At 42.5% G+C, this 19639-nt stretch overlaps 1 protein-coding gene across 1 annotated transcript in view; it reads right to left on the bottom strand.

Moving 5' to 3' along the window:
• The window catches only part of LOC115775111 (adhesion G protein-coupled receptor L3), a 194806-nt gene that overhangs the window by 100731 nt on the left and 74436 nt on the right, over positions 1-19639 (bottom strand). Inside the window, exons 3-5 of the mRNA XM_030722616.1 lie at positions 19259-19368; positions 4275-4289; positions 773-1573 (exon numbers count right to left, since the gene is read on the bottom strand). Coding sequence (XP_030578476.1) covers positions 773-1573; positions 4275-4289; positions 19259-19368 — 926 coding nt within the window. The remainder of the gene's footprint in view (positions 1-772; positions 1574-4274; positions 4290-19258; positions 19369-19639) is intronic.

The following is a 19639-nucleotide window of genomic DNA, read 5'->3' as shown; positions in this document are numbered from 1 at the left end:
CAGGTATGTCGTTATTACGGGAGGGCAAAGGAGGCAAAGTGTATAAACCAAATCTGAAAATGACTAAAGTGTAGCTCATAAACTGTGACTCTGTGTGACAGCTCACCTGTCTAAAGCCATCAAACATGTCAGGGATGATTATAAGTTATTAATAAAGTCGCTGTTGTTGTACCACCTGCATAAATGCACTTGACTTGTCTTTCCAGAGTCTTGTTAATCTGACCTGTGAAGGGTTAGATTAAGGATACTCCACTTTAGTCATTAATGTCATTAAAATATGCTACTCTGTTGAACCAAGTGAGTGAGTGACAGAAGTCAACACACATGAGAGGTGTTTTTGGAAAGGTCTGAGTGCACTCCCGTCAACTAAAGGCACACAAACTGCACTCCTTGTCTTTGTGGTCCAGTGTTGGTGCTGAAACTTTTTTTTTTTTTTTTAAGGAAGAAGAAGTTTTCAGACATTTGTGAGATTACTCTGGGCCGAGTATGCTTTTTTAATGTTACGTCTATTTAGCACATCGTCAAAAACCATCATATCTTTCAGTAAACTGAGCAACTCAAGATGAAGGAGAGACACGCATGCAGTAGTTCACTTGCATCTTATTATTGTGAGTGCAATGTATAAATGTTAGTAGGTTTAACCTCATACGATATGACTTTTATGAAAAAGTGACTCATTCAGATGGCATCGGGTAAATGGAAAGGAGGGAATGTCTGAAAGGGGCTGAAATCAGAAAACTGTAATACTTGAAAACAGAGAAGCTGTGCTTACCTAGTCTGTTGTCCAATGCGCCAAAATCAAGAGAGTACTTGACCACGTGGTAATTGTTCCAAACATACAGCAGATTGTCCCTGGGATTATAATCCACAGCAGCAATGTACTGATAGGAGTTGGGAAACGGGATGTCCAGAAACCCATCTTTACTGAGTTCTGTGTTGTAGATGTAATCGATCTTGTTTCCCGTTGCTTCATTGTCATCATCCTCATACACTGACTTCACCACATAAAGGATCCCGCAAATCATGAAGGCGTTGGACGCCGAGCGCTTGTCGTAAGCCGTGTCCCAGGTCCCCTCAACGCGTAGAGTGTAGGGATTGAGCTGGCTGATCACAATCCGCCCGTTGTTCTGCTCAGTTGCATAAATCACCCACAGGCCATTTTCATCCACAGCCAGATCGATGTCCGATTTGCCTCCCCAGCGGTACGGCGACGTGTCGTGGTAGTTGGCATTAGCGATGATGGCCTCGCCGCTCTTGATGCGAGTTCGCAGGTCAAATTTGACGATGTTGCGCGTGCGCTCCTTGTTGAAGAAGAGTGCCCCGTCGTAGACCACAAAGCCCGTTCCGTCAACGCGATGCGGGAGCTTATAGGTGGTTGTTGGCCTTCCAGCAACAAAGTCTTCTTTGGATGAGTATTCGGTCAAGGTGTCTGTGCGGTAGGGTGTCCAAGGCATGTAGTAGATCTTATCAGAAGCTTGAAGAGGGTCTTTGCACCAGGCTCCGGACTGGTGGTCTGATTCAAAGAGATGCTCGCTCTGGTACACCCTGCGCAGAAGCCCTGGGCACAGGAATACTGAGGAGCCAAAAATGGGGAAAGACAATCACAGAGTTACATTGGCAGGTATTAAAAAGCAAATCGGAGACAAAAATTTAACAAGTTGAGATCTGTGCCACGACCCCCTTTGTTGTGTTAAGATGGGCAGATTTAGAGGAAAAGCAGGAAAAGATCTGCGTGAAGAACAGTATTAGAAATCATTAGAAATGCTTCAATTTTAATTGCTAAAATTAATCAACAGAAGCAACAAAAACACAATCACCCCTTTTCCTCATTTCAGAGTCTCCAATGCAGTGAGCACTGCTTTGGTTTCAATTACTTACTGTAGTCTTCAGCTGTTACATATGATACTTCTACTCCGGTTAGTCTGGGACCCCAGAGGCGAGTAGCTACAGTGTCTCTGAATAAACTGACTTTGAGTTTGGAGGGAAGGTAGAATAAATGGAGTCAGGGTTATCTCTTCTGACTTAATGTAGAGCAGGAACAAGTCAGGAGTTGCTGATGAAACTTAACCGAACGCCACTAACTCGCCCACATAAACACACAAATGACCATTTTAGTTCTCTTCAGTTTCAGTTACACTACGCACAATGGCTTCGCTTCACATCCAATTGGGATATTGCGCCAGGGAAGAAAATAGGTTTCATTCTGGTCCTTCACTTAAAGCACCCCAGTGGCACTTCTCAGTAAACAGCATTAACCCCCCAATTTTCTTTTTTGATAAATAGCTACTCTCCAATTATTAATCAAGGCTAAAGCTTTGGGAGAAAGAAAACAAACTAAAGTGACATCATCCCTATAACGACTGCCTGTCCATTATTTCATCTACATGACATTTTTTCAGTCTGCGACATGATTTACAGCCCCACACACACAATAAACTAATTATGTGTAAACCAGTTTGTAGTCAAATCTGATAAAGCTAGGCCAAGCCAATACAGCTGGAGAGGGTCAATAGTGGAAAGCCAATTTTAGTTCATTATGGATTATCGTGGACTGAGGCAATTATAATTTTCTTTCTTTCTAAATAGATGGTATCTGCATATAGAATTACAACAACAACACAGCACAACAGTTTAATATTCCAATTAAAATTGTATAAACGTTAACACAATGTAGCAACAAAAGCTAAAACAACAGATGAAGAAAAAAATACAGGCAGACAGGAAGATACAATTATGAGTTGTTTTTTTTTTCTCCCCATTTTCAACAGGTTTGGTCCCAAAGAATATCAGAAATAAAAACAGTGTGTGTGTGTGTGTGTGTGTGAGAAGGCTCTTTTCACTGTAATAGGCCAGCAGCCTGACAGCGTGCTGACAGGTTCTAGCCGTGGATCCGTTGAGAGGTAAAAGCTGCGGGCTCCGTTGAGGAAGAGACAGCGAGAAAAAAACAGAGGCTTCTTTCCCTTGTAATCTCCTAAGATTAAACATGTTGTCTACCTGCAGGTGAAAATGTGGCGAGATGCATCCCGTTGACATACAGCCTCGGCACACATCTCAGCGGTGCTCATCTAAACGCTAAGAGGGCCGTTTTCTATGGTTGAGAAACACAAGATACGCTGGGGTACAAGGTCAGAGTCGGTAAGCTTTGTTCTGACAGCACACTGGGCTCTATGGAGGTTGTAAAATATGCTTCTTTTTTTTTTTTTTTAAAAGGGTGCAAGCTCAGAGATGGAGGAGTGAATGGAAGATATTAGAGGAGTGATACAAAGGCTTACATGGCTTTCATGGGGAACTTCACAAACTGTTACCACAGCAGCACCATCATCTCTATAAAATGCTTAAACTCCCCCCCCTTTCACCTTCATTGCTCATCCTCGTTGCCACGGGTTTCAGCGATGCGTCATTAACTAATGACTACAATGAAACCTAAAATTTATTACCCAGCCATTTCAGCAGAGCTTCTGACTCTTATTTAATGATTTCATTCCCATCTTCCACTCGAATCCGGTTTTAGATTTACGGCGTCGACCAGCGCTCACGCTAAAAAGATAACACAGAGCAGGTATTAAAGCTAAACTCATTCCATTTCCACTCTTGGCTTCGATCCATCTTTATTGTTAACATCTGACAACGAACAAATTCTCCAGCTCGTGTGAAAAGGTAGGACTACAAACGCAGCACCAAGCCCCCCGGGGGCACAAGTGAAGCTTTAGCATATGTTTTCTGCAGCATCATACAGTGCTGATAAAGTAAGAATACAGCTGCTATGATTTATCCATATTATTGACTCTTTGAGTCCCTGAAGGTTATAGTCATCATCATGTTAGAGCTATAATGAAAAATGCTGACAGCTTACCGGACAAGCTATTGATCAATCTGTATAGCCCCTCTGCTTTAATATTATGCAGCTGATAACGCAGAGCTGGAAGAATTTTCAGTTATTGCAGTGAATAAAAACATGCTCGGGTTATGAGAGTTCAGCAGCGAGCAGGTCTGCAATGGCTCGTAATGTCAAAACCCGTGTCTTTGATACCGCTGATGAGCAAGAAGGGTCGGCGGGTTAATTCATGTTTTTGGACGCTGCTGTACGTACGAAAATGATTATTAGGTATTTCCCCATGAATTGCATGTTCAACCCCACACTAGCGAACAACACAATGAACCCACGAAATGTCAGGAAGTTGCTGTAGCGACCCGTCACCAACAAAAAAGCAAGCATGCGCCCAGATGAAAATGCAGGTGACAAGGAAACAGAAAAGTTGTTGGCATTTAGTTACCTTTTTGTTCCACTTCTATTTTTTTTTTTTTAGGCATGAAGGGGAGAGAGAGAGAAAGAAAAAAAAATAAAGAACAGATTAATGACGTGATAACCGTCTTTATTTCACAGTTACAACAACAGAGGAGCAGCAGTAGAAGGGAAACGGGTTAGTGAAAGAGAGAGACACACAGAACATTTTATCGCCAGCTTTTAGAAAAGAGGGGAAAGCGCTGCGTCTCCTATGAGCCTGCTGGAAAAAAAAGAGAGATTAATCAGCTCTGAAATTGTACAACATGCTCATTTTTTTTTTTTTTCCAGACATGTCTGTGGGATGGGAACAGGTGAGACGGTGCAGCCACAAAAAACATTGAAACATATGGTCACTTGTAGGCGACCTTTTCAGTCACTGGAATTAGTTGCCTCTGCCAAGCAAAGTTTCAGGTTCGCATCTGACTCTCTGAAGGGATGATCTTCGTGTGGAATTTTGCAATAATTAGAGACGGAATTCTTCAGGAATTGTTTCGACCACCAATTTCAAATTTGTTCTGGTTAAAAAAGAAAAAAAAAGAAAAACAACAACAAAAAAAATTCATCCACCGCAAAACAGCATACATCGATTTAGCTCCTAAACTGATAATCACACACACATAACCGTAACAGACTGATGACACTAATGGTGATTACCATGTCCAGTACCTCCCCCTATTCAATGGGATACAGTAGATGATGCAAATCATTACGAATTGACCAGCGCGACTGTTATTAGATTACTATAATGGATGATGTGCTCGATATTGATTTCACTTGGACCGAGCTCGAGATTTAAATCTGCATAAACACATTTTAACTGACGCATGCTTGAAACATTGACATATTTCTAAAAGAGTGGCCATTCACACAGCAGGCGGAGAGCAACATTCGCAGGTAGAGCCTCAAAAAAAAAAAAAAAGTGTTACACATGTTGCTTTTTTTTTAAGTAATGCAATTATGTTACTTAATTACTCCCTGGAGGAAGTCATACATTACTCTACCTGTTGCATTGCTTTCGCATTACTCCATAACATAGCCTGGAATGTACTGTCACATGAGTATCAGTTAATAATATACATGTAGGGGTGCAGTCCCACCCAAGATCAGGCTCTGCCTTCTGGTCTGGGGTCAGCATACTCTCAGCTTTAACATCACTCTGGGTTCTAGCTAGCTTTGTGTTAGCATGCGGTCTCTGCAGATGTTGTGTTAGCAGTATAATGCAGGTGTTTCTGTCCTGGATGCACTTTACCATCGCGCTCCTGCTCTTTCATGCACTAAAAATAAAAGTAATGTCCATATCAGCTCCACCATCTTCCTCCTCCCTGCACATGAACTGAACTCAGTGATCGGCGCGCTAGGGCGCAGGACGAAAGATAACTGAAGAACGTCACAACATAATGTTACACCCAACACTGATATTCTCAGGCCTTCTAGCGTCATACTGGTCACTAAAACCTCTTACAAGCAAATGTTCAGCTCTGTAGAGGCAACCCCCCCCCATCAAGTCTTCAGTAGCTATGAGCTAACTCTGTCTGACATGAGAACGAATTGAAAAAAAAGAAAAATTAAAGTTAGACTCATAAAAGTAAAAAAAGCACTCAGCAGAGCTGAGAAGATCAACAGAATCAAGTAAGTAATTCACTCAAAGAGATCCCTTTCACTTTAGCTTTATCCACTTTGAATAATAATTTAATATCCTTACGAGTTCAGTTTCATCATGGTGACTTCAGGCAAGAAAACATGTTTTTCACTGATCTATTTCTGTTGTTCAATTCAAATGTTATGCAGCTCATTTCAAATTTAAACCAAAATTATGTGGCATCTCATATTTAAGTGGGAGCTTGAATGACCTATTTTTTTTTTCCCAAACATGACTAACTGCAGGAAATGTAAGAGCTGTTTACAGCTAAACAAGTACACCAAAGGCCTGCTGAAAAACTACTGAGGCTTTTGCATCTTAACTCTCTATATAATACTTTTTTTTTTTTTTTTTTTGTGGCGTGAACAAGCCTTTTATGTCAGACATGGCATTTTGTCGGTCTCCTTCATTTAGAGTCGGCGTTAGCATCCACCCCGTGCGCCTGCTCCCGTCCATTCCCCTTCAGTAATCCCGGTTCTAATAAGAGAGGATTAACCTCTGTTACTAGGGCTTACAAGAGTCCTCTCCTCCAAATGGAGAGTGCAAGAGACTGAGGTATGGAGGTCAGTGGGCAGGGGCAGGTGGGGTAAAGTTTGAAAGATGGGAAAGTTATTAGAGAAGGACAATATTAACGCAAGGCACTGAGCCAATGAAAAGGAGAGAACGAGGATGTCAGGTGACACAAAGAGCATAAAGAGAGGAAAACAACGGGGAGGGGAGAGGCTTGAACAAGTCGTCCGTGCTTGTCAGATCATAAACTGGTACAGCACAGCACCTCATTAACAGAAAACACTCCAGCTGTCACTGAAACACAACAAGTCCATAGCAAGCATGAGCAACATTTGCTTCGGGCTGCGTGTGGATCACTGCTACCAGTGCCGCGAATCTGCCAATAACTCTGAACAGCATGTGGACCCCATAGATCAAATCAAAGTAAACAGCCAAACGTATCCGATCAAAGCCTCCTCACCTCCCGTGAGCAACGGCCACACAACAGGGACCGCGGGGAGGCCAGCATTTCTGATTGAGTGATTGCTAACAGTGGCGAGGCGAGAGGAGGGTAATGATCTAAAGAAAAAGGCATTAGTGGCGGGGATGTGAGAAGTGGTATACAACGCAATCACCGGGGGAGATGGTGTGAGAAGGGAGTAAAGGATGTGGATGAAATCCCCGACAAGGAAATACGCCACTCCCTGGGCTATAGTCCAGTATGTGGCCCTTCCGCTTGACTGCATGACACTGCCAGATGCAACAAGGTCACCCATCAGAACACTCAAACCAATTTGTTTTCGTTGTGCCTGCTCATGTTTCACTGTAGACGGTACAGACTGAGATATACCTGCGATATGTGCCTCGGACATCCACATTTACTCAGTCACAGACACGAGAAGAGCAGCGGGGAAAAGCAGAGATGGAGAATTGATTTATTTGAAAAGCTTCTTTACTCCACCACACCACCCCCATTGTGACCTTAATACGATTTTGGTCACGGCTGTCACTGAGTCACTAAAAAGCACTTAGCTCTCTCATCTCTTTCTTTTCTCTCTCCCTTCTCCTCGCCTTTTTTTTTTCCCTCTGTCCCCACTTTTACGTCTGAGAAACTATCAAAAAAGTGCGTACAGATCAAAAAAACATAAGGGTTGTTGCAGATGAAACACAGACCCGAGTAGCCGTCGCATAAAAGAGGCCCTCAAGCATCATATTCATTGACTTGACAAAATAAAAATGATCCAATATCTGTACCCTATATCTGAAACACTTGATACAGCCTTGTCCTGATAGCTTAGGGGGGCTATTCATGACTTATATACAGTGCTATGTGTCACTCAGTATATTATCTGGTGTCGTTATGGCTTAAAATCGCAACTTTTAACCATAAACCGTAGCCAATGAGACTTCACTTATTGTTTCCTAGACTTGGCATTTTGAAGGTTGAGTTTTTGCAGGTTTTTGGAGCCAGAAGTGACCATCTGGGCCAGAGTGGAGTGCTCAGTTTTTAGCCAGCTAACTTGGTTAGCAAGCTGCAGCAAACTGTATGGGGCAGACTCATATCCACTAATTAGTGGTAGGTAGCAGACTAAGGAAACAGTAGTGTGTCACTCACCAAAACAGAAGCCCAAATGTCTTGGATGATTTGTGCCACACAGCTTGCCGTGTTATTTGTCAGATTAGGCCCCCGACACCACAAACACAGTTGAGAGGGCGAGTTCAGCGACTGGAATTGGAGGAGGTGAAGCCCAGCAGTCAGCACAGCAGTCAATCAGGTGGCCACGCATCTAAATTTAAGCCTTTAACACTATCAGAACTGACAAGTTATTAAAAAAAATAAAATCATCCACCACGCAGCTGTTATGAAGGGGGAAACTATCCTAAGCTAAGCTATTTTTTTTTACTAGGCTATAAACATGCTGTTAAGTTGGACATTTTAGCATGGAAATCCTAGAGGGTTGACTTGCTTTGTGCTGGAACTTGGCTTCATTTTGCAGATTTTCACCATTCTTTTTTGAACTAATTTAAAGATCATTTACATGCTTGCATACAGTGGGGGAAATAATTATTTGATCCCCAAGGTGTGTAACTTTGCCAGCAGCCAAGAAACCTAAAGGATTTAGAGTTTCTGTGAAGAGGAGTGGGCCAAAATCCCTCCCAAGATGTCTGCAAACCTGGCGACCAACTAAGAAACGTCTTACTGCTGAGCTTCCCAACAAGGGTTTCTCCAAGTACTAACTGACATGTTGCTTGTGGACAAAATACTTCATTCAGTGATATGCAAATCAATTTATAGCTTTTATGTAATGTGTTTTTTCTGGATTTTTGGTTGATATTCTGTCTCTCTCCATTAAAACAAAATTAGAGACTGTTCATTTCTTTGTAAGTGAGCTAGTTTACAAATTCAGGATTGGATTAAATAATTACTCCCTCCCTGTAAATAGAAATAATGAATAAAGTCAAATTCAGTTGTGTAAAGATAGTATAAATGGTAATAATATATCATACAACACAAAATTAACTTTAAAACTCCTTTTTTCTAGTGGTTTTTAATGACTGAGAAAGCCCCGCAACCTCTCCAGCGACTTAAGGGGCACATGAGGCTTCAGCTGTCACTTGTTCATTATTATCATTTGACAGTGGCAATCAATTACACCCATGTGGTAAATGATTAATGGAAAGTGCCACCTGACATCAGAAAATAGTTCATTCTGCTTCTTTACGTCTGCCGAGGTCTGTCACATTTTCTTAAAGGAAAAACATGACTAGTTGTAATTATTCTTGGGGAAGCAATCGCACCACTGGTATTGAGGAAAAACAACAAAACAATAAAATTTACCTATGTCATGGGCTTGCTAGCTGACAAAACTCTGAGATCTTCCAGTGATTAATGTTCTTTTTTAAAATTTAATATGCTGCTTCAAACAGCTACGTGCTGGCATACGTGGAAGCAGCCCGGTGCAAGCAGGGTTATCTTTTAGCCACTCCAGTGCAGCTGGAGCAGTTTGAGGGTGCCCTACCTAGTTTTAACACACCTCAATGCTGCTCACTCACTTCCAAAACTTATGTACGGCTTTAAAAGAAGTATGTTATCGGGCGCCTTCTGTTTATCTTCCAAAACACACCACAGTTTTGGGGATATAAACTTCACCTCGAGTTATGTAACTGTAGCAGCTGAACATTGTGCGGTCAGTGCAGGTTAATTTCTTCTGTGACATCAGTCACTGCTCTACTGCTAGGTTAAGCCAAACATCCATCACTCCGCTTTCTTCCGCTTATCCGACTCAGAGTCAGCTGTCATAGGGCAAAAGGCGAGGTACACCCTGGACCGGTTGCCATCCTATCACGGGGCTAAACCACTCATTCAGAGCAGATACCGTAGGTGTAGCCAAGCCTCCCTTAAAGCATTTTGTTGCAGAGGTGTGCTTTCAACAGTACATAACTGAATATATTTTAATAACATTACAGGAATGCAACAAGCAGCAGTGTCTCTCTATGATCCCCTTGCTCTTCCCACTGCACGTTGCAGCGTGCAATCATTCAGTCACGGCGATGACGTCACTCTGTGGAGCGGATACGCTAACACAGAAAGCACAATTACAAATCTATCAGCTGTTCTAACGCCACAGTGGTTGGTCATTTTGCTAACAACCTCCCCTCCTCCCTTCAAATCCCCTACTGGCTACAAATGAGGGCAGCAGCTGTTCATAACAATGAAAAACTTAACGTAAATGTAATAAGGTTTTTGCTTGTGTGCATATACATATTTCAGTTTTGACAACTTAGATAATATGATCACATCCACCCTGCTGCTCGGCAATACCATACCCTATAAAATTCTATTTTAGAGCCTCTGTGTAATACAGTCCTTATTTTATTTTTGCCACATAATTTCAAGCATAATTTTCACCTGACAAGTTGCTGTGTAGACCTGCTGTAGCCCACGTCCTGCACATGCCAAGCAGCTAACAATGGGGATCTTTAGCCGCTGCGAGCACATACACCCTGTCATGTGAGCGGCAGCTGTATGGATTTTCATTTGAATAATTAATGCTTCCCAATTTCACACTAATGGTTGAGAGGTATCAGAATGGTATCATTAGCCACTAATAGAGATTCATGGCAGAATGGCAGCAATATTTTTTGCAATATCCCCCCCTCCCCTCCCAATCTTTTTTTTTTTTTTTTTTTTTTATTCCCTCTGTTTCAACCGGGGAGTTGCAGAGTGCAAAACCCTTAACTCCATCCCATCAGCTTTTTAATTAATGGCACAAATTACAGGGCTTTGAATAGCATGTGCCTAAGGATGGGGGAGGACACACAGGCAGCCATCTCTCTTTCTCTGAATTCTCTCTTCATCTCGCTCATTTTTTTCCTATCATTTCCCTCGCCTGGCGCTCATGAGTCTCCCATACCATCATTACAGGTTCCATTTCTCAACAGCCCTCTTTTTTTCTTTCAACCACTTGTCTGCTCTCTTTGTGCTTCCTTCTGGTACTTATTCAATCTCCTCCCTAGCGTCTCCTTTCTGTCTCCATCGCTTTCTAGCTCCCTCCTACTGGGAAGCAGTTATGCTGTCCTATAACCTTGACAATGCGGGATGCTGTGTGTGCGCACACGTCTTCTTCTTCTTCTGTCTGTGAGCATGTGCGGGCGCGCGAGCGTGTTTGTCTTTCTTTGAGGGACAGGTGCAAGGACTTGGCGCTCATCCAACCCGCTATCCACGTGGGACCGACCGACGGAGGGAGAGAAAAACAAGTGCAGCCTAGGCAAAACAAAATTAAATACATTTTTATGGAACATAGCAGCAACTGGAGCAGAAATAACCTAATTGCACCTCCTAAAATATGTCTTGATTTTCAAGGACCTTGAAATTATGGAGGAGAACAGCAGATTGGGGGGGGGGGGGGGGGGGGGGTGATTGTGGAGGAGAGGTAAAAATAACGATAGTGTTTAGTCTGATGTGCGGCTGGACGTGGAAGAGCACTAGTGAACAAAGAAGGAAAAAAAACTTTGATTAGTAGGATGATCATTAAAAGGAGAGACCCCCTAAAGAGACCAATCTCTAATTAGTGATATATCCTCGACACTCGGCACCCCAGCATCTCTTCAGACACGTGTGTGTAAGTGAGTGTTTGTGTGGGACTCGGGTGGGGCGGGGTGGGTTGCTTTGCTAGTGTTACATAAATGGAAGCGTTTATGAACATTTCTGCAGCTCGTTCGGCGATTGTGCAATTTTTGTAATTTTTTTTTTTACAAGCAAAAGCAATGATTATGCCGCATGTATGTCACTGAGCAAAACAGCAGCTGCTACAGAGCAGGAACCTGATAGATTACAGCAGCTTATTCAGCTATTAGTGGGGGGAAACAGTTTCCACATGTCCAGATTCACCCCTTTAACACGGCCATTTATCCACACTGGTAATCACTGCTTTCCTGTGCAATTATATTGCCTCCCAACTGGGCAATATATATATATATATATATATATATATATATATATATATATATATATAGAGAGAGAGAGAGAGAGCACCTTTTGTAGTTCTCAGGGTTTACATATCAGGACAATATTTTTTTTTTTTAATTATCAACATAATCTATTTTTTAACAAAATACAGTAATAGTGTGTGAAAAATAGCAGCCAGGTGCTGCTAGTCAAATGCACTTGATTAACTGATCATCTTCTATAAAAGCAGAAGTGTTGGCAGATTGCTGCTCTGGAGCATTCAGGTGTGTGTTAACACAATGCCAAGGAGGAAAGACACCAGCAACGATAACTGATTGCTGCCCTTCAATCTGGGAAGCACTATAAGCTCATTTGTTCACAAGTGAATAAATATCCAAAACAGACACCAATCTTCCTGAGAGTTGATGGCCCAGCAAATTCACCCCAAGGTCAGACCATGAGATGCTCAGAGAAACTGCAAAAACACAACAGCTCCATCTCAGACTCTAAAGGTCTCAGTAAGCATGTTAAAGTTCATGTCAGTAATATAAGTATGGCTTGTATGGAAGGTTAGCCAGGAGGACGGCTCTTCTCTCTAAAAGAACATGGCAGCACAGCTTAGGTTTGCCAAGCTGCATCTCAGCAAACCACAAGACCTCTGGAACAATGTCCTTTGGACAGAAGAGACCAAAGTGGAGAATTCTGGCTATAATGCGCAGCACCATGTTTGGCAAAACACAAAAAACAAACACCTCAGATCAGCACAAACACCTCATACCAACTGTCAGCACGGTGGCGGAGGGGTGAGGATTTGGGCTTGTTTTGCAGCCACAGCACCTGGGGACCTTGCAGTCACTGAATCAACCATGAACTCCTCTGTATACCAAAGTATTCAAGAGTCAAATGTGAGGCCATCTGTCTGACAGCTAAAGCTTGGATCATGCAACAGGACAATGAGCCCAAGAACGGCAGCAAACCTAAAACAGAACAGCTGAAAAAGAAACGCACCAAGGTGCTGCAATGACCAAAAGTCTAGACCTCAACCTGACTGAAATGCTGTGGTGGGACCTTCAGAGAGCTGTGCATAAACAAATCCCTTCAAACCTCGATGAACTGAAGGAACACTGCAAAAAAAAAAAAAAAAAAAAAAAAACTGCACCAAAATGTGTTGTTGCCTATCTGAGGCTGTATTTTAAGTATTAAATGATCTGTTTTTTACCACAACTATATCTGCATCAGCTCGTTTTTACTACTAATAGTGGTTTCAAGTAATAATTGTAGAACAAACTGAGTTTTTTTCCACAATAAAAAAAAAATCCTCTGAGACAGAAATCTCTACTTCAGTAACACATCCATCCATCAAGTTTCCCGCTGTATTCCTGGCTGTTGTTCATGGATTAGACTGTTGACAGTAGATTTCACAACCGATCTGTTTTTGTTTAACAAATTGACTCTGTATTGTCTGCAAATCAGCACACATTTGGTTAACAGCTCATTTTTACATTTAAAAATAACATTTAAGAAAACTTAAATTTGTCTTGAATCAAAAGCTGAACTGAAAAATTTCGAAAAGAAACAACGAGCAGATGCATTTTTTTACTCTGTTCTCTTTCAGCACCTCCTGTGTCCAACTAAAGGTACATTTCTCTTTTCTTTTCTTTTTTTTTAACACCAAGCATTTTGAATAGCCACCACAACACAAAGTTTTGATGTTACTAATAATATCAACTTTGTCTTTGTGTCCCACTAAACTGCCACAGTGTGACAGGAAGCCGGCATGAACACTCTAATTGGATGGATTCGATAAAGGGCAAATCCCAAAAAAAAAAAAAAAAAAAGCAAGAAGTTTCTGCGAAGCACATGACCAATGACTGCGAATTCAGGCCACTGCACCAGTGTGAATCTGGAGTGTGAGATATGTGACAGAGAGTCGCAGTCATCAAAGCATACTGCGTGGGCTGGGAAGTGGTCAGCCATCACTGAGTGATGAGATGACATTACAGGGCCCCTTCACACATGGGAGGAAGCGGAGCTGCTCGACCAGGTGGGAAGATCTAAAAAAAAAAAAAGTGTCTGAACAAGCAGGCTAATGCTCGCTGGCATTTCATCTGTGAGTGAAGAGGGTGTGGTTTGATGATGTATCTGCTGTCACGGTGCTGACTCCCACACTGGACTTTATGAACGTAGGCCGGAGAGCTCAAGGGCGAAACGCCACTCGACTTCCGTACAATCTGCTAAGTAGATTTACTGATAGCATCTAATGGGGCGATCTACTCTTCAAGAAGCTTAAATGTTGCTGCGAGATTATCCAAGGGGAAAGAGAGCTGACTGGGTGCCTGTCAGGTAGAGCGCCGACGGGCGTACGAGCAGCTCAATCAAATCAGATTTGTGCTCTGACATCATGATTTCTGTTATTAATAATCCAAAATCCTCACATGTATAGAAACATCACAGCCATGGAGTCCTGGTCACACAGGTGGTGTTTACTTTAGGTGTGACCACTGCATTACAGACTCTGTAATCACACACATTATGCCCGAGCTGCAGTGTAAGCGAGGGCCATGCGTACAGCATCAATTTCACAGTTTAACCTGCCAGCAGTGAAGGATAGACACTGGTAGCAGGTGCTGAATAAAACTTGCCAAAACAATCTACACCATTATTCAATTAAAGGCCCCAGAACCTGTTAGGTGTGCTGTTATTACTGGCAAAAAGAATTAAAAACCAATTAGGTAGGCTGGAAATAGAAAAGAAAAAAAAGATAATATGAGAAATTGCATGGCAACTTTACAAGGCATGGGCTCCGGGATTACGCCGCTCCATTCAAATGAGGGAATCGATTGCATGATTATATGTCCTGGCTTAGCTTCCAAAGAGTGAGCCATATCTGACAGGGCTGAGCTGGATCCCACTGTGAGAGGCAGGATTTTACACTGTCCTTATTAGCTACAAACAGTGGGGGGAACTAGTGGCTCATGTATAGCAACAGACTGCCAGCAGGTTTTCTTCCTTTGTTCTTCCACTCTCTTCTTGTCTTTGCCTTTCTGTTTCAGCTCGTCTGCCATACACAGCGAAGTGTAAGTTTTGAAAAGTGAACAGAACAAATGGATTTCCCTCAGAGGGCTTGTAATTATCCCCTACTTCATCTTTTTTTGGGGGGGAAAGGAACATAATCACCTGCCTGGATCATTGAAACTACACGGAAAGATACATGTAATTACTAAAAGAGTGCGGTTGACGTGAGTGAGAAGGACAGGGAAGGTAACCACAAGCTGTCAACAGCAGGAAGAGAAAAAATGGCAGAGCACCGCAACACAGGTCTGACTCTTGTGCGACAAGATGGGGAATATGGAGGGGGCCACTGAGGAGCTCTAAGCGCTTCATTACTGCTGAGGAAGGAACAGTGGGTGTGTAGGAGGGAGACACAAGTTGTGTTGACCTCTTGTGAGCTCAATCTTTGGGAGGAGCTGTTAAAGTGAAAGTTACAGAGAAGGAAGGATAGAGCAAGCGAGGAAAGGAGGCTTTAATAAGGCACTGGGAGAATACACAGGCATCTCCCCACGTTAGCTGTGGAAAGTCAAGGTGAGAGGGCGGGGCAGAGACAGATGTCAGCCATAGGAGCGCAGTCATGTTTATGAGTCATCATAAAGGGTCAGCGCATCACTGCTGCCTGAAGGCAGCCTCGCTGATATGTAAATTGCACAGAGGGGCGTGTGCAATCCGCTCTGTTGCAAAGAAGAGAGAGAGTCCTCCGGCAGATTAAAAATTAGTAATGTTCACATGACTCCATGATGAATTAGAGAGGTAAACACAAGTGCGTGCTATTAAGCTTTATGTAGTAAGACCTTAATATTTCAAATGCAATATGTATAAATTCCTTTTTTATTGTTTCACCTTTGTGTCAGCGCTGCTTTACCACGCTCATTGTTCAACGTGATGCCATTTCCTCGCCCAAGAAACTCGCAGCTCATATCGAATAATTATCCAGACAGCAGCTCAAATGAAAATATGACGGATTGTCGCCGTGCTGCGACGCCGCCACACAGCGCGGGCGAACACTGGCAACCCTCGGCGGTAATTGTTGCAACATTTCTTCCATTACAACTGATGGAGCGGATCAAATCGCAAATTAATAAAATCAATATTGTATCTGCAACATGTGTCCATCGATTTAGCACACCCCTCCGCTCTTATTGACAGCGGATCCAATTGCACAATCTCACTGGCTTATAAAGATATGGAGGAGAGGAGAGAGGTAATTTGTCCTAAAAAAAAAAAAAAAGAAGCTTCTCAAGCACAAAACAGAGAGAAGCTGTCAGTGAAGGTGGTCGAGAGGAGAGAAGGGGCAGCTGAGACTGGGAGTGAGGGAACAGAGGTGGCAAATAAAGGGATATAGTGAGCGGGGGGGTGGGGGAGGGCAGTGCGAAGACCTGAAGGACAAAATGTGAGAAAGTGAGGGAGACTTGGTTGGGGGGGGGGGAGTATTAGGATTGAGAGGGAGAGCTTGTCAGTGGAATACAGAGTCGAGACTCCGCACGAAAGAAGAGTTGGAGTCATGGGTGGCTGCTTCTCTTATTAAACACTCAAATCCTTCAGTCAGTCCCAGGAACTCGGTAAGGAGACTTATGCTAAAAGCCTATCCACAACTGAGCTGCCATGTCTCTATCCATACCTCATTTCCAATTAACACACAAACTACTTAAACCTATTGTGCCCCCCACCCCCCCACCCCGAGACCATGCTTATTTATGCGAGGCACGTGGCCACAATCAAATATCTAAGCATGATACACAAATATACAGAAAGTACTTTCAGTCCAGCCAGAAGGTTCTGATTAATTCATTTAGGAGGTGTGAAGACGGTTTACTGGGATGTCACAGACCAATTCATTCATATCCTGCAACCGAATCCATCTCAAATGCGTCTCCGGTGACCGCTTGTGATTACACTTTGCTTCCCCGCTCAATATACAAATAAACTCCTACATGACTGCTGCTATGTTTATGCATTGCCAGCAGAATTCTCGATCCTATGGCCATATCTGGGAGCAATCCATAGTTAAACCACACAAGGTGCCTCTGTATTCCTCCCTTGTGGAGGCCTAACAGGAGGCCTGGTGTTATAGCAATTAAGCTGCAGACACTGTTTTACAGCATTATGGGACTGCAGTCAAGTTGTGAGTTATGTTTTTTTTCTGTTTTTGTTAACCGTTTAAGTCAAAGTTATTGAGAAAAAGAAAGCATTAAAGTGATCACTGAATGGAAATGGCACTGGGAATTTTTCCATCAGCTTAGAGGACAACTGCATCCAGACAGGACAGGAAAAGCCTTTTTTACAGCACAAAAATATGGAGTCCTAATGTGTGTGTCTATTATTTTAGAAAGCCGACACCAGTAGAATAAATTGAAAGTAATGGGGAAAGGATGGGTTGGGAGTGGAAATTTTAGAAGCTGTTCAAGCATGTGGGAAAAAGGTAAAAATAATTCAGGATCAGTCGGAAAACTGTGCCTGTATGTTGGACAAGCAAAAAAAAAAAAATTTCACCATAAAAATTCACCATAACCTACAGTCAATCGGGATGGATTGGACTAGCAACAACATAAGCCTACATAATCATGAGGAAAAAAATGAGCATGACAATGATGAAAACAAAACATGTGAGCAGCCAAAAGGAGGACAAAACTTATTATCTCACTATATGATAAAGAAAAAATGTGCACACTCCCAGCTCAGGGTTCAAAAATACGTTTGGCAAGTGACACCAACCCACCGAGGACCGTGTGCTACAGGTGAACTTCAATGAGTCAGGTCAATGAATTGTGGGTGCGGCCCAGTCCCAGTTTGCCGTGTGGCCCCTTGGGAAAGTGAATTCCCCGGCCCTACTAAAGCACTTCTCTGGATCTTGTGGACATTTCGAGACTCTAGCTGCCTCGTGATCAAAATGCTTGACACCCAAAACTGATTAGAGCTGTGCTACTGTCCACCACAGCAGCTTTAGCCCGGCTAGTGTCTTAAGACACTGACACTTAGGAGAGACACCAGCACTGGCTGGCTGAAATAGCATAATGTGCATATTGCAGTCAGGTATAAAAGGACCATTTGTTAGCTCTGGATCACAGACAAAAAAGGGCTTTCACTTCACAACATGAAAGCTACTGTCAGGCTCACTACTGAGGGAGCCATGTAAGGACATCAAATGTTAAAAGATGGCTTTGATTTGAATTACTACAATTCACTTCAATCCAGCAGCTGTAGACTACACAGCTAAATGCCCATGACTAAATATTTCCTTTTTTCCCCCCTTTTTTTGAGAATCAGGATTTTGGCAGGCATAATTATAGCGACTTTGGTGTTCCACTTCAAAGTTCATTAAAAAGACAATACCAAAGGTCATATGGCAATGTCCATGCCACTTCCGTTAGCCTCGCCTGGATATCCTCTCAGCATGTTCATCCTGCCGCCCCATGCTGATCCTTCCATTCCCTGCCCAAATGTTTTCACTTAGGTTATGTGCAGCCCGACAGTGTTTTTCACCTGCTGCACTAATTAAATCATTTTTATTTACCCCCCTTCAGGGATGCCTCACCAGTCTGAACATTAGCCGGCGTCCACTGAGCTGAACTGAACTGAAAACGAGTACTTCTCATTTTGATGAAAGTCAAACGGCCTTTCTCGCTGTGATGGAAATAGAGACTTGACATAATCAGACATGATTCCTCTAAGATATTAATGTGCTGTGAACTGGGGGAGCTGATGGGAAGGTTGTGACAAGCACTATCTTAAAAAAAAAAAAAAAAAAAAAAATGAAACGTAGCTAAGACCGTCTCTGGCCGAATGTGTTATCAGATATGTGTTTTACTCTTTATAGAACAGCGGCAGCATAAAAAAAAAAAAATAAAAATCTGCATTTTTAACGGTGAAGGATTTGCTTGTTTCTTCATTTATAAAATGCACACCCCGAACGATGTCACTTGGAGTAAAATACGTGTAAACCGTAACACTGTTGATCTAACTGATGCCATGTGGGATTAATACCATACAGAAAGCCTTAATCACCCCTCGGTTATGACAAAGAGACATCTGATAAACAACAGCGCTGCATCGACTGGTAACATTCCTCTAAACTGATAAACTGTATTACTTGTCACAGGTAAGCAACACTGTCATTCCCATTTCCTGCTCTCTTACAACAGGCTGCTGTGTTTTCGGATAACAGAAACCATCGTCTGTCTTCACACTGCTGGGTCCTAATCTCTTCAGCCACACTGGATGACACGTTTGAGATATTTTTGTATTTCCGAACATTACAAATGAGTCGCTGTTGTTAGGGGGAAATGAGAATGGGTAAGAACATTAGGAGGTGCTTAAGATGGTGAGAGCGCTGGGGAATACGTACTGTAGGGCACACATTCATACTGGACTTCCAGATATTTGTAGGTTCCCGGGCACGGGTCAGGAAATACGTCTGGTCCGGCCACAACGGCACACTGGGTCCTGTTGTTGCATCTGAAAGCAAAGAAAAGTCATTCTGTTAAAAAAATTAATTAATTAATAAAGCATCGACATTAGATAATCACGTCCTTGTGAATGGCCGCGATATACCAGTGGCACATTAGTCAAAACATTTAGTGTGTGGTTAATGAACTTTAAAGCACTTTATTCTGTAGAAGAGATTAAGACGATTATAAAGCTCCGCTGTTTATGAAGCTAACGCGTCTAGTTTCATGCCTTGAATACATTGGATGCATTTATTTCTATCAATTTATTTCTATTTTGT

This window comes from Archocentrus centrarchus, assembly GCF_007364275.1.
Source record: "Archocentrus centrarchus isolate MPI-CPG fArcCen1 chromosome 18 unlocalized genomic scaffold, fArcCen1 scaffold_23_ctg1, whole genome shotgun sequence".
In the NCBI taxonomy this organism is placed as follows: domain Eukaryota; kingdom Metazoa; phylum Chordata; class Actinopteri; order Cichliformes; family Cichlidae; genus Archocentrus; species Archocentrus centrarchus.
Note: the sequence above shows the minus strand (reverse complement) of the source record. Positions and strands in the feature narration are given on the sequence as shown.